At 39.0% G+C, this 14330-nt stretch overlaps 1 protein-coding gene across 3 annotated transcripts; it reads right to left on the bottom strand.

Annotated features, from left to right (window-relative positions):
• Positions 1-812: 812 nt before the first annotated feature.
• Positions 813-13544, bottom strand: MIOS (meiosis regulator for oocyte development). Of its 3 annotated transcripts, none has more exons than XM_058034460.1 (11): positions 13499-13544; positions 11245-12611; positions 10949-11047; positions 9754-10011; positions 8749-8918; positions 7055-7120; positions 6280-6438; positions 5385-5537; positions 4018-4222; positions 2822-2951; positions 813-2608 (listed from the first exon to the last, which is right to left on the bottom strand). In XM_058034460.1, exons 2-11 carry the CDS (start codon positions 12539-12541, stop codon positions 2512-2514), a joined length of 2634 nt encoding a protein of 877 aa, XP_057890443.1. In that variant the 5' UTR covers positions 12542-12611; positions 13499-13544; the 3' UTR covers positions 813-2511. The 3 variants fall into 3 exon arrangements, with proteins under 3 accessions (XP_057890443.1, XP_057890450.1, XP_057890435.1); XM_058034467.1 differs by lacking the exon at positions 13499-13544 and adding an exon at positions 13457-13474; XM_058034452.1 differs by lacking the exon at positions 13499-13544 and adding an exon at positions 13322-13450.
• Positions 13545-14330: the final 786 nt, after the last annotated feature.

The following is a 14330-nucleotide window of genomic DNA, read 5'->3' as shown; positions in this document are numbered from 1 at the left end:
GTTCATGCTATTTGGAGGAGGACGACTGCCACTACATTCATTACTTATTTCTGAGACTTGGTACCTCTTTGCTGGGCTCTTGGCTGACCCTGCTTGCCTGCTCTGCTGTCCTGGTTTGGGCATGGACACATTCACAGTTCATGTGGTGCTCATGAGCAAGCAGCCTGTGTGACAATAAAGTGCTTGTACTTAATCAAGGAAGGGCTGCAAGGCTGGAACATCTATCAAAATTACAACAATGGAATGTCATCAGCATGAGCCACAGGATCACAACATTTTAGCATGCAAGGACACCTTCAGCAGAGTTGAGCTGAGATTTACCAGGCAACAGTAAACAAAAAAATAACTGCAGCTAATAAAATGGGTGTAGCTATATTTTTGTTAGAAAACAAGAAATCATCCCAAAAGTGACAGATCTATTAATTTAAAAACAAAACAAGGAAAAAAGAATCTGGTAATTAAAAAACATAGAACTTTAGCTTTGTAAATTTTGCAAATCATGTAACTACTGACCTGAAAGCCTAATTATTAATTTCAACAACCAAAACCCATAGTGCCAGAATATACACATTCATAATCCAAAACACTGCAAAGATATGAGTATTAGAGTGAGCATATAATTTAACTTAGTGATAGAACTTGAAACACATAGTTATAATCGAGGTGAAAATGTTACAGATTAATTTTCTTTACATGAGAAAATGAGACACTGTGTTGGTAGTTGCATTCACCTCAACATGGAAATTACCAGAGAAATTTACTAAATGTTACTACATAAGAATAAAAAACAAACTCTTGACACTTACCAATCCTCATTTACATAAACCAAAACCTTTATTGCCCATATTTATATAAATAGGGTATCATACAGTAAGCCCCAGTTTACATTTATAAATGGAGAACATTTTGAAGAGCTTTTCAACAGCAATGTGAAGTGTGCAAAAATACTGGAATGAGAAATAAATATTCTAAAGAGAAAAAAAAAGGAACTGCTCTCCCATGCCTAGAAATATCAAGTACCTCTTAGATTTTTAACTTTAAAAATTATCTTTGCCAATTTTAGATCAAAATAAATGCAGCAGATGTGTTACAACATTAATGCTAACTCAGAAAATATAACCCAAAGTCCTGAATGTAATCTTGTACATCCACAGTACATGTACATCTTGTACATTTCCACATTTCATCTTCTTGAAACTACACTAGAGCACATAGAACTAGTGGTATATTACAATATATTCTCTTTGAAACACCAATTTTCACAGTCCTGGCAAACAGTACCAGTTTATTGCTAGCATTCCATTTCATATTTCATAGCACACAAGTGTTGAGTAACTCATATACTGTAAATAAACACACACCAAGTAAACTGATGTTATTATCACATACCTTAAAACAGGTTTGGTTTTTTTCCCTAATTTGTGTGAATGTTGCCTACAAAGTCAAGGACAACAATACCAATTAGCTCCTAGCACAGTATTATCAAAATATCATCGATGTTCTCTCAAGTTAATAAATAATCTTAATTCCAGCTGGTAACACATCTAGAAGTACTCTGATCAATTACTCAAAACTGGGAGCAGATGGGTGTCCCCTAGTGACCAGAAGCAGGATTTATACAGGTTGATTCCACACTTCCCAATATATTTCAGAAGTACAGGGAAATGCTGATTATCTCAAAGTCTTCAAATATCTTTGCAGTCAAAACTTCACATAGTTTAAAACTTACATATTTACAAGTCTCCAGTCCTTGAGATTTCAGATCTTCACAGTACTAAGTTAAAAATTTATCAGATACAACCTCCTATAGTTTACCTGCACTCTGCACTGAAACAGTCACATGACTTCACAGGGAACTCTTCTCTAAGATACAGTCATCACTAGGAGAGAAAACCCCCAAATTCTTCAGCATTAAAATCTGCATCAGCTAGATATGTAGCCTAGTTAAGTAAGAACTTGAATTGTAAAGACATTGCTTTACTATCAACAAAACCTGGGAACAGAAAGAAAAGAATTTTTCTTTAAAATAAAAATGTTTAGAAGGCAGTTAGCAGTGGCAGTTTAAATAAACTTACAAGGAAACAAACAAACATTTGCATACAAGACAGTGATCAAACAATGAACAGAGGAATCCATAGCATAACTTTGCCATCTTCTTTTCAAGTGTTTATTTTGAAGGTCTGCTTTCACAGCATATAAACTCAGCTTTGGGCCAATCAGCATTATCATGAAAACTTTTTAAATAAAGGTCTTCTTTGCATTTTAGCAAATTCAAAGAGTCCACAATTCTAGGAGTGCTTTTCTTCAGTCCTCTGAATAAGGGCCATGCACTGTACCTATAGGTTCACCTCAGGAATATCTGTTTCTACCAAGCACAGTCATACACACATCATTTTACTACTTTGATAGCAATTTATTTTTTCACAGTAAGTCACAAATTACCTTTGTCTAAAATATCTGCTTGGACTATGATGGACATCCATCAGAGAGCCACACATTTTCTAACAGTATTTATGCCTGGACAGTCTCTGCTGGAACGAGATTCCCTGTTGTATCCAGCTGCATACACTTACAAGAGCAGGCAGAAACTGGGCACTCAGTATGGTCCCTAAATAGCAACAGTCAAAAAAAGAAAAAACAGGTAAAATAATTTTGCAATTATACATTTAACCATGTGCAGAGGTATAGCATCTCAGAAAAACTCAGTATCACAGTTCAGTTCTGTTATTTAAACTTTGTAATGATAGATACAGGGAAGGAGACATGTTCTACTCAGTGCAGAACACACACGTGAAATAACAAAATTTTAACACTGACTTACCTGAACCAGCTCAGCATATGTCCAGCATGTCCACCATGCCTACAGTTGTGACACCAAGTAAACCAGTTGTTGAACTGGGCTAACTTCTTGTCTTTGCTAAGATCCACTTTTTCATCTGACTTGGATCCTCCTGTCCAGAGGCAAACCCACCCCCACAAATATGGTGTAAATCATTACACTTCATTTACATTTCAGTCCCAGAAACACCAATAAAATTATTTTGAAATAAGGAACATAATGTGAAAAAGCATTGTGATTTTAAAATAGAAGTAAAAAATATTAAGAACTGGAGGAGTGCCAAAAAAGAATTAGACTGCTAAACTGTTGCTTATCTTATCTTTTAGATATGCTAAACTAGCCTATTAAACAAGTTTTACAGACAGAATCTCGTTCAATGGTGATTTATGTCTTATTGATTGATTTAAAATCCATTTAATTATCCATGGCCTGTTCTGCTGTACATGAAATCTTCTGCTTTAGAAAAAAAATCAACAAAATCTAAGTTATGAGTTGGAAAAAGTTCAGTATAGAAGTCATAACAAAGATCAGTGAAAGAATGAGAAAGGTAAATAAAAACGACAACTGTACAGTTGCTCATGGCTCTGTAATAAGATTGACTTAGAAATATGGTCAAAATCCTTTTAATATAATGCTGAGCCAAAGGCATTTACAAGCAAACAATTCCAGTCATAATACCTCTTAGTTCTGACAGCATGACCTATGCTTTCTTTCATACTTAATAACAGAAAGTACACCAAAACTCTCTTCCTCTTCCAGCTAAAAATTAATTACTTTATATTCAATGATTTGTGTTGCGTGCCTGCAATTGATCTCAAGAAAACACACTGCTCATTTCTTTCAGTGGTAAAGCTCACAATACTGATCCTCACAATACTTGGATCTTTACATCTGTCTAACCATGGAATTTGACAGTCTCATGGAAACTGTGAGAATCAAGCAACTATGTATACTGTGTGACCATTAAGAATTGAAACAAAGGTTTCAGCCCAAAATCAGATGGGATGTAAGCAAGTTCTCAATTATGGTCCTTCTCCCTTCAAAATGATGAGTATGAATATTTACAGTATAAGCATAAATAGAAAAAAGAAGTGCAACAGAAGATCTTTGAATAGGAACTGCTAATTTGGCCTCCAACTAGTGCTGTAGCTGAATAACTAAAACCCTCTGTGTCATACCTGGACAGCTGGAGACTGGTGTTCCCATATTTATCAGGCAAAGTGCACAGCGGGGAAGGGGCTTGCGGCAGCCAGGACAGCTCGTAACTTTGGACTTGGTGGGGGAACCGCTGACTCCATACTGGCTAAAACCGCGCCCCTGGTGAGGAATAGCTGAGCAGCTGTAAGAGATTGATTTCCCACAGAAATTGCAACTCACAAACACCTAAAGAGAACAGATGCCCATTAATTTTCTTGTTTGGTTCCACTTTTGCCATACCTGTGAGTGAATCATTCAAGGTAATTAACATTTATTTACCAGATATTCTAGAGAGTGCTCTGGAAAGCCAAGCCTACTTGTGAAGGAGTTCTTAACATCTTGGCTTATAGATGAGGCACACAGCCCTGAGAAGTAGGCCTTAATGATGCTCACCAGCTTCAAAAGCACATAAAAACATACACAACTGCTAAAACTTTAAAAGATATTATTTAAGGTATTATAATAAAAGCTGTATCTTCAGTAATGGAAGAAATCAGGTTTATTCTACTTACTATATAAAGTTTGGTCTCTCTCTTATAGTCAGATGACTCACTACAACCCCCAGCATAAGGATTATCCTAATATTATTTATCTACATCCCTTGTGTCACAAGTTGTGACTTGATACCAAGGAGCACATATTTCAAATTCTCTAGGGCTATTTATTTTAAACAACATAAGGAAGGAGCAGTAAACTCAACTCCCTCCCACTTGGAACAACTCTGCTTCAACAGCTATGACTGATAAATTAATTCAAAACTAGAAACTCTCAAGCCCTAAAGCTCATAATGAACATACTTGGCAGAAATGAGAGAGTAAAAGGTGCCATGGTAAGACCATGTTGGCTGAAACTGCCACCAGATGTTAAGAAGATAGCACTTGGGCAGGGCATTAGTTTTTAGGTCAGTTTACGTTCAGAATTGATAATGAAAGTTGCTGCTGTTTACTTCAGTTTCAGGTTGAAGGGCTTCAAAACAGCTTTAAAGTTTTTTCAATTAAAACAAAAGCAATTTGTACTAGTTCCATGGTTTCAGGATCAGTCTCACCCTGACACTAAATTCAGCTGGGTGATACATCTCTGACTTCATTTTTCAGCATGTGAGAAAAAAAAAAATCTGAGTTTCCAGTTTCCCCAGAAGAAAAGTGTTGATAGGCTACAGTTTCTGAAAGACCTGTTATTTGAAAAAAAAGTGACACCTCCTTTTTTTTAGGGCAGGCTAAGCTGAAGTCTTTCTTTTGCACATAAATCCTCATGAAAACCAAGATATGAGTAGCAAGGTTTTTTTACACAAGTACCATGTCACGTTTCTTTCTGGACTGGTCTTATTTCATTTAGGATTTATATTTACCTGGGCTAAAGGCTTTGAGCTGGGATCCAGCTTACTCCTATGAATATCAAATTCTGCACGTTTATGCCAAAACCTCCAGGCATCTAAAAGATTCCTGTAGTTCTCAATCCAGTACTGAACCCTTTCATCCTTAAGTACATCTGATGGAGAACCCTAAAGCAGGCAGGAAAAAATGTCAGAGACACATTAAAGGCACACAATACATATTACTCACTTTTTCAAAAGCCTTTACAAAGTGTACTACAAGATATAAGAAATAATACAGTGTCATTTATCACAAAAAATATGAATTTTCTGTGAAATTGTAATGTGAGTTTGATAAATATTTTCTTCAGTTTCTCCCTGGTTGAAAATAATTGTGTTGTCATGTCCTCCTAAGAACTCCTGTCTGTGAGATGAAGGATTTGAAAGTTCTGCCATGTTTCACAATTTGTCATGATTGCATATGCAGTTAAATACACCACTGGCAATAGCTGCTACTGTGTAAGGGCCAAGGTAAATCCATTATTTAAAACAAAAACTCAAAGTCTACAAGAAAACAAAAAACCTCATTTTTGTTCCCTATCAAAATCCTGAAAGCAAAAAAGAAAAAATTCCTGAAAATGTCAGGAAACACATCAGCAATAAGCAGATAAATGGGTATTCCCAGTTCAGCTGTGAAAAGGATTACGATTTTCTTTTGCCTCTTTCCCCTACTACCTCCTCAAGCTACCTCAACCAGAGAGTGTGAAGACACATACTTACTAGTTAGCACTGAGTTTTTCAGATGACTCCACAAAAATAACCAAACAACCAATTGTCCCAATTTAATACAGAAAATACTTGTTAGTTCACAAGATAAAGAAACTACGTTTAGTTTTCCTCCATAAAATTTATTTTGGAATGAAACACTAACCTGTAGCATGCAATAGCTTGCTGTCTGGACATCTCCAGTTCTATCAACATAACTTTCCATCAAGTCAACTCCATCTTTTGTCAGCCCTGTTAACAGTATTCCCTCCAAATTCCCAGCCTCTTTCATTTCATTTGTCAGCTTTTCAATAAACCTATTGAGCTATAAAAAAATATATATGAAGAAATACATAAATACATGTAAAAACAGCATCTGCAGCTAACAGAATGCATTGCTTGCTGGATGTTATGCAGAAGAAGTTAAATTACTATATCATATGAAACTGCATGAAATAAAGTGTTTATAAACAAACTTTAGGCTTCCTGATAGAAAATGCAAGGAGAGAAGTTATGTATTCTTAGAATACTTTGGTGAATTTAAAATGGAACATTGCTGCTGCAAAACCAAACCATAATTTGAGAGAACATTAACATCTGGAAATAAATACTCAAGACATAGAAATACTCTCCAGTAAAACAGGTGTACAGTTAATGCAACTACATCTGAACTACCATGTAATGAATACTCACAAAACCTCCAAAACCACAAAACCAATAAAGCCCCCAAATCAACCAACCAAAAGCAGAATCTAAAATTAAGCTGGAAGTAGAAACTCAAAACCAGATTAATACCATAGGTTATATACTACTGTGATAAGAAAAAACAAATCACTCATGACTCATTATTTCCACTGGTCATCCCTCTACCCCAGAGTTTCTTCTGCCACTGAATAAAGCCCAGTTTAAAAGTTTGTTTAATTGTGCAACCACAAACTTACCTGAGCATCACTGAGGAACTTGCAAGCAAATGCCACTCTGTCTCGTACAGCTACGTTATTTTCATACTTCAGAGAGAAAAATGGGAATTACTGACATCAGATACATGTTTCCATTTTTCCAACACATTGTAAAAATCAGAACAGTTGCACTACTGTCTAACTAATACAATGAAATTGATTGTGTACAAAGAAAATGTGGCATGTGGAGAAGGCTAACTCTAAATATCAGCTTACTTGTTTGTACTCAGATACCGGTATCAGAGGAAGACTGCGGGTATGGGAACAATCTACCCGGAAAGTCTGGTACAACACATCCTACATGGTTTATGAAACTCTACAAAAATAAACTTTGCAAGTCCTCTATAGGACTTAGTGCTTCCAGCATGTATAGCCAGGTGTCCCACCAAGTCACAGGCAGAAGAAAAACAAACCAAGTTTCGCTTACTGTATTTACATAATAACTAGCCTAACCACTCATTCCTTCCTTAAATTGCAAACAAAAGTTAACAAAGCAAACAAAACACCCTAAGCAAACAAAAACTAAACACCCAGAATTAATTTCCCAGAAGTATATTAACACTTGAGGTACAGCAGTGTATCAGTACTTCTGCTTTTTATTCATTTTACTAGATGTGACACCACAGGAAAAAAAATACTTCTCTGTATCAATTCTTGCACTTAGCTATGCCTATATTTTTCCCTCTGATATTCTCAGATTAGAAATTGTGACTGACACTGCCAAAACAAGATGTGCTTGGCAAAATCTTTCCTGCAGACATCAACAGGTCTCACTGAAGGAAAACTAAAATTAAACCCAAACAAACAGTCCCTTATCACATATGAGCTGCCAGTTCATAATAAAAAAATCTATAAAAGTACTACCCAAAATCCCGAGAACAATACTCTCTCTCAAAGACAGACAGAAAGAAAGAAAAAAAAATAAATTCAGGTTTCTCCCCTCTGGGATTCTAGCCATTTTTCTTTTTCATTACCCTAAGAGCAACAAATTATGACAACTTCACTTTCAACAGCTTTGGGTCAATTACTCTGCTGCACCACAACAGTTTCTCTCCTAGGCTAAATAATTCCTACTGAATCAGGTATTTCTACTGCTCTTTAACCAGGAATCAAATACATTAACTCTTCCAAAGGCTCAAAGTATCTCATGTTTAGTTTGCCCTTTAAATGGCATGTCTGTAGCACTTTCAGAAGGCCTGGAACTACTCTATTTACTCCTTCAACAAAGTGAAATTATCTTGACAAGTAAGCAAGGGAAAATAAAATACACTTCATTGCAAATGTAGCTTGATGAAAGTTCTGCAAACTCTCCTGCACTTAGTCTGCTTTTTGCAATTCCACTATTAATTGCTTCTGTTTCTTCCCACTCCTTGCATTACTTTGATATTGTATTTCTAGAGGTTCAATAACTCCATGCTAAATATAAAATTCCTCTAAAAATGTGTTAACTATAATCTATATTTTGGCCATTCATGCACGACTTCTTTAACATAACATTCACTAACATGAGATGTCTCTTCTGCAGATAGATATGCTATTTGCCAGCACCAGGATAAAAGAATAGGTTTAAATTTGATTAATTCTTGGAGTACAGAGGACTCCCCCTACATAAGTGCATGTATCTCCAGGCTCCTATTGCATAAAGAAATTTTAACCTCACACAGAAATTTACTCACCAAAACACCATCATATGAACCAGACTCACTCGTCAGGAAAGCAAACATAGCACACAAGTAGGGATTGTTCAACTGCAGTCTCAGAGTACTGCACATTTCTCTCCAAAGTGAGTTCTTCTCATCTGTGTAGCCTGACAGAGCCATTGCTACAACATTAAGGTTCAAATCACCTGATTTATGAAAAGTGAAAGAATATTATTTATTCAAGTTAAGAATTTTACAAAGCTCCAGTTAAAACTGTAAATGAAACATCCATTTGAAACACAATGTGTTGTCAGGATGCAACATAAAATGCAGTAGAATTAACACTACCTAAATTAATGTGCATACACTACCATGTATAGTAGCTTCTGCTTTAAATGCCTTTGCTCAGGTAAGTTAGCATCTACATGCATGACAGCCTCTTTAACAACATCACACTACTTGTGGTATTTTGAAATAGCTATCACAAAAGATTGTAATTGTCTTAATTCATATCCATAAGAAGTGAAAAGACAGGATTGTATATCCAGCCATTGTTTAACAGACCTAGCTGGAGGATGACAATTTTATACAAAAGTTTCAAGCTAAGAAGTTTCCTAAAAACAGGAAAACTATTAAATCTAAATATTCATTCTGTTAGAAAGTCCAATTTTATTACTGAATTTGAAAACAGCACGTCTCCAGTCTGAACCCTCCCTGTGGAAAGCACAGACAGACACTCTTTCCCCCAGCAGTTCTATTAAAGCAAAAAGAATCCCACTAGTTCTATACATAAGCCTTTCTGGGGCTTTTATGAGGAAGGAAATTCTGAAACACGTGACCTATTTTAAATAGACAGTATGGCATATGGTAGTCTGAGGAGTGAAATAGCAGGATTTGTCAAGCTCCAATACCAGTGTTTTAAGTAACAATTTTACAACATAACAGGCATCTCTTCCACACTATCTTCCATAACTGTGTTAACAGAAAAAAATCTACTAATGTGATATAGTGCCAAAATAAAAAGCTAAACACAATACACACCTTTTCCTGAGGAAGCCCCTTTATTCAGAATTTGTATTGCTCGCCGTATGTCCAAGTTGAAAAGTGCTACAGCAGCAGCTCGCTCCCAGTCTCCCTCCTGTTCCAATGAATTCAGGAAAGGCTCCACATCTAAGTCTGTTCCCTTCTTTATCCACCCACAGAGCTGCAAAGCCAAAGATCTCTCCTCACTCAGATACTGAATAATATCAGCCTGTCTATCAGATCCACTCCTGCTGTGCCTGAGGTTCTCTGTTGTTCCTACAAATGGGAAGTAAGTTAAATTATGCTTAAATGACAGTTTCAATTGCAATCACAACACAGGGCTTTGACTTCAATCATAAAGCAGGGTACAAAAGCTGAGTATTGCATTTTAGTACTTTAACATTGCTTACAACTCCATGCAAGGAGCAGCATGCACAAAATTATTTTGATCTACTAAAAATTATGCACCTAAGCTTGACATGTATTTCTCAGTCTTTTTTCTTTCTTCTATACTTGTTACATTTGACAGGAGCTCTCAGTATGTTCAAAATGAAAATAGATAATACATTGTCAAGCACCTGCTCTACCAGCTCTCAGCCAGCATCAGTGTGTCAGAAGCTTTCCCAAAATGAAGACTCATTTTCTGCTCCAAGAAGCATAGTTATTAATAAGACATATATTGAAGAGAGAAAGAAGTATTCAAATATTGAATTATACTATGAAAGATTTCAGCCAGCATGAGAGGCAGAATGCGATGACCCAGGGTTGATCACCACTTCAGAACAGGTCAGCTTATTTAAACATAGTCATACAAATGTACTTAATACAACAGCAGTGACAGCAGCAAAGTCACCTTTCTAGAACCACACCCTGATGTGGAGCTTTGAAAAATACAATATTCTGCAGGGAATATAATATTATGCAAAAAAGTATAATATGCAGGGAGCAAGAATTTTTAGCGCCATAATCAAAACTCAAATGTTTGAAACAGTTCAAAGATTTACTTCTGAGGATACTATGCTTCTACAATTACTGACTTTCCAAGAACACCGAACTCTGGAAATTACTGTTAACTTACATTATTAAAACACAAAGACTTTGTTTTTATATTTTTGAATAGTCTCTTTGAACAATTGCCAAAGACAAACTCATCAGTGCATCATTCTGCAAACATACTACAACAATACTTATAGCAAAGTTAGAACATTCTTACCCAAAGATGACTTCACAATTGATTTAATGCCAGTGTAAACTAAGGGACCTTTGTTTCCTGTAAGTTTTTGATCCATATCTTCAGTATACTGCTTCATAAGTATTTTCATATATAGGAAGCTTAATTTTTCACAAAAAATGTTTTTAAAAATTTTAAGTCACATCCTGTTAACATATTCAAAGCATTTACAGGACATTGCATTGTATTTAAAGATTTTAATGCATTTTATGTAAGTGATTTATATCTAAAGGTATATTATTTTCTTAGGACAAAAACTACAATAAAATAAAGGATATAATGCAGAGTGTACCAAAGGGACTTCAGCTGAGGATCTTCATTTCCAGCTAGGAGGTGATTTCTCCACACTTGTTCAGTATCAAGACCATACCTTGAGAGAGCTCTGAGGCGCATTTTGGTTGCTATGTCTTTTTCCAAGGAGCTAGCCTTTCCCTCTTCTGTACACTCATACAAATGTCGTCCACAGGCCCACATTAAGGATGTCACTGGGCTCCATGCAAGAGAAATTCTTTCAAAAACAGTGAAGTCGGTCATAGTCCTGTTGGGAGTCACCACCACCATTCGGTTCTGGCTTGTGGGATGCCAGGCAAATGAAGCAATGTAATTTTCACATGGTTGGACACTTCTCTCAATTATTGTTGGCTCGGTTTCATCTCCAATAGGGGTGGGAGTATGCTGCATGTCATACAGTCTAATGATGTTACTATCCCTTGTTAAAGTAGCTAACAGTCCAGTCCTTGTTGGACACCAGGCAACTTTTGTTAAGGGTTTTGGTTGCTCTGTCAGGGTCAAAACAGGTTTTTCAAACTTTCTTAAATCCCATATGGCAACCTGACCTTCATAGAAGGAAGCAACACGATCGTGGAAATAGGGATCAACAGTCACTCCTTGGACAGCCTTGGTGTTTACAAATATTTTTTGGCTTGTGTTCCTAAGATCGAAGATAGCCAAATTTCGATGCATTCCAGCTAAGAGCAGTTTCTGATCCCGTGGAAGCCAACAGAGGGAGAGACAAGCATCATTCTGCCCTAATTCATATAGTGGTTTTGTAACTACCAGGCCTGCCTCTGCATCTCCTGCTGAAAGCCTCACTTTCTCTGTAGCAACTGCAGTCTCTGGGGCATATTTGCTGCTGATGTCCCAGATCAGCACAGAAAAGTCAGCCCGATGTTTATCCAGCCCAGCAGCAAGCCAGTTGCTGTCCAGGGGGTTCCAGGCCAGGGTATTGCACTGCCGAGCGTGCTTGGGAACAAACTCCTTGCCTATCAAATCCTTGGATTTGGAGTTGTGATCTTGCCCGAGGCTGGTAAGCACCACTCGGCCATTGGCCTGTCCAACAGCAAGCAGACACTCGGGATCGTACTTGGGATACCAAGCCACACATTTCATGTAGGGAGTGTCCGAGTTTATGGACAGCAGCGTGGCCGTAGTCTCCTCCGACAGCCGCAGGGACCCTGCCTTGGGCTCCGAGCTCACAGCAGAGTCAATGTGATACAGGCTCAGCTCTGAATCGCACACAACAAATCTGTCAACGTGGTGTGGGGCCCACAGGATATCAGGTTTGGAGCCACTCATGGCTAGGGTAAGCTGACACACAATTTAAGGTCTGCTAAGAAGATTCAGGTGATATCCATGCATACGGAAACTGTTGAGAAAATAATTTGTAGGAAAGTTATCAAAACCCAAGTCCTTTATCTGAAATCATCATTAAACAAACAAAACCAAATTATTTTTAGCCAAGAGTTTATCTCATAACACATTTCAGGCCAAATCATTAAGCAATCTCCTCACAACACTTGTTGTTTTTGCTGGTATGTACATACCGAGGCAGAACCAACACGGCCACCTACAAACTGATGACAACAGGATTTGCTGTGTTTACAAACTCCACACCAGCATTAAGCAAGAAGACATTACCTGAGATGCGCTGTGCCAGGACACGTGGGTGCGCCGCTGGGAAAGAGCCACGCCCTCAAACATCTAGAAGAGAATGTCCCTGCCTAATTAAAAAACACTAAGTGACAAAAATTAGAGGCTGGCAGTTTTGTCTAAAGACTGCTCCATAGCCTAGAATGGCTTCATGTCTTGGAAGACTTCAACTTAAATTCAAATTGTCATCTTATTGCACACTTCCCACTCCCACCACCTGCCCCAATGCTACCCTGTCTCAGTTCGTATCTGATCCAGCAACATTCAAAAAGGCACATTACTGCCAAAACTCCCTTTACACTTGCGGCAGCTACCAGCACCACACGTGCCTACCTGCAAACAGACCCCACAGATCCTACACACCTCTACTATTACCGTGGAACAGGCAGGCAAGATCGGGAAGTATGAAAAACCAGCATTATTTACCACGCTTGGGCCGCCCCTGTGTGCCTGCAGGTCACCCCCGCCTCCGCCCGCCGCCCGTTCCCGGCAGGAGACGCGGAGTGCGGAGGCGGCCGCAAGAGCGGACCGGAGCCGGGAGACCGCCACGCTGCCACCCACCGTCCGTCCGTCCGTCCGTTCCCGGGCGCTTCCAGCGCTCACCCAGCCCGCGGAGGCTCCAGCCCGGCCGCCGCCAGCGGCCCCGCCGCCCGCGCACGGGAACGGGAAGCGCACAGGGCTTCCGGCCGGGGAAGCGGAAGCACCGCCCGCCAGGGCGCTTCCGGCCGCGGTCCGCCCCTCTCCGGGAGCGCGGGCTGGGCCGGACCCGGCAGGGAACGGGCAGGGCCCCGGGCTGAAGAGAGCCGGGAGCCTTCGAGACTCGTTCCTGGCTATGGGCTCCAGGGTGGCCCTGCTGGAGCAGGGGGGTTGGATCAGAGCCTCCACTCCGGCCCCTTCCAGCCTGAAGCGTTCTGTGCCCACAAAGAGCATCTCAGTCTGATGCCTTTTGAGATTACTTAAAAACAGAGACCAGACAAAATTACGAGAATGAAAAGCGGTTGTATTTATTAAAGAGTCTGCAGGTACTTTAAAGTCAGACGAAGATCCCCAAGGGGCTGCACCCAAAAATGGACCGCAGGTCGCAGGTTTTCATACTTTCATAAGTTTGATCCCTTTGCGTAGTGGGGGTTAGTCTCCCAGTTACAGCTTCAGGTAATGAAGTCCTTACCCAAGTTTGCTCCCCGCCCCCCTCACTTTTGTTTACGTTTCTTACTGCTCACACTCTATTATGGAGTTTAGATTTATACACTAAAGAATTGCAGGATTACAAATGTATGAAATACAAAACAGCTGAAGTTTTCAGGTATCAATTCCAACGCCCTGCCAAGGACAGCTCCCAGTGTACCAGGTGCTCAGAACCCCGTCCAGCCTGGCCTTGAACACTTCCAAGGATGGGACATCCCAGCTTCTGTGGGCACCCTGTGCCACTGCCTCG

Source organism: Melospiza georgiana, chromosome 1 (genome assembly GCF_028018845.1).
Source record: "Melospiza georgiana isolate bMelGeo1 chromosome 1, bMelGeo1.pri, whole genome shotgun sequence".
Lineage (NCBI taxonomy): Eukaryota > Metazoa > Chordata > Aves > Passeriformes > Passerellidae > Melospiza > Melospiza georgiana.
Note: the sequence above shows the minus strand (reverse complement) of the source record. Positions and strands in the feature narration are given on the sequence as shown.

Bases quoted from the DNA above. Each gene is read 5' to 3' on its own strand.
- MIOS (XM_058034460.1), bottom strand. From the start codon at position 12,541: ATGAGTGGCTCCAAACCTGATATCCTGTGGGCCCCACACCACGTTGAC. The intron at 10,012-10,948 runs GTAAGAATGTTC...TCCCATTTGTAG, and splicing joins AATTGTGAAGTCATCTTTGG to GAACAACAGAGAACCTCAGG. The intron at 5,538-6,279 runs GTTAGTGTTTCA...TGCCTGCTTTAG, and splicing joins CAAGCTATTGCATGCTACAG to GGTTCTCCATCAGATGTACT.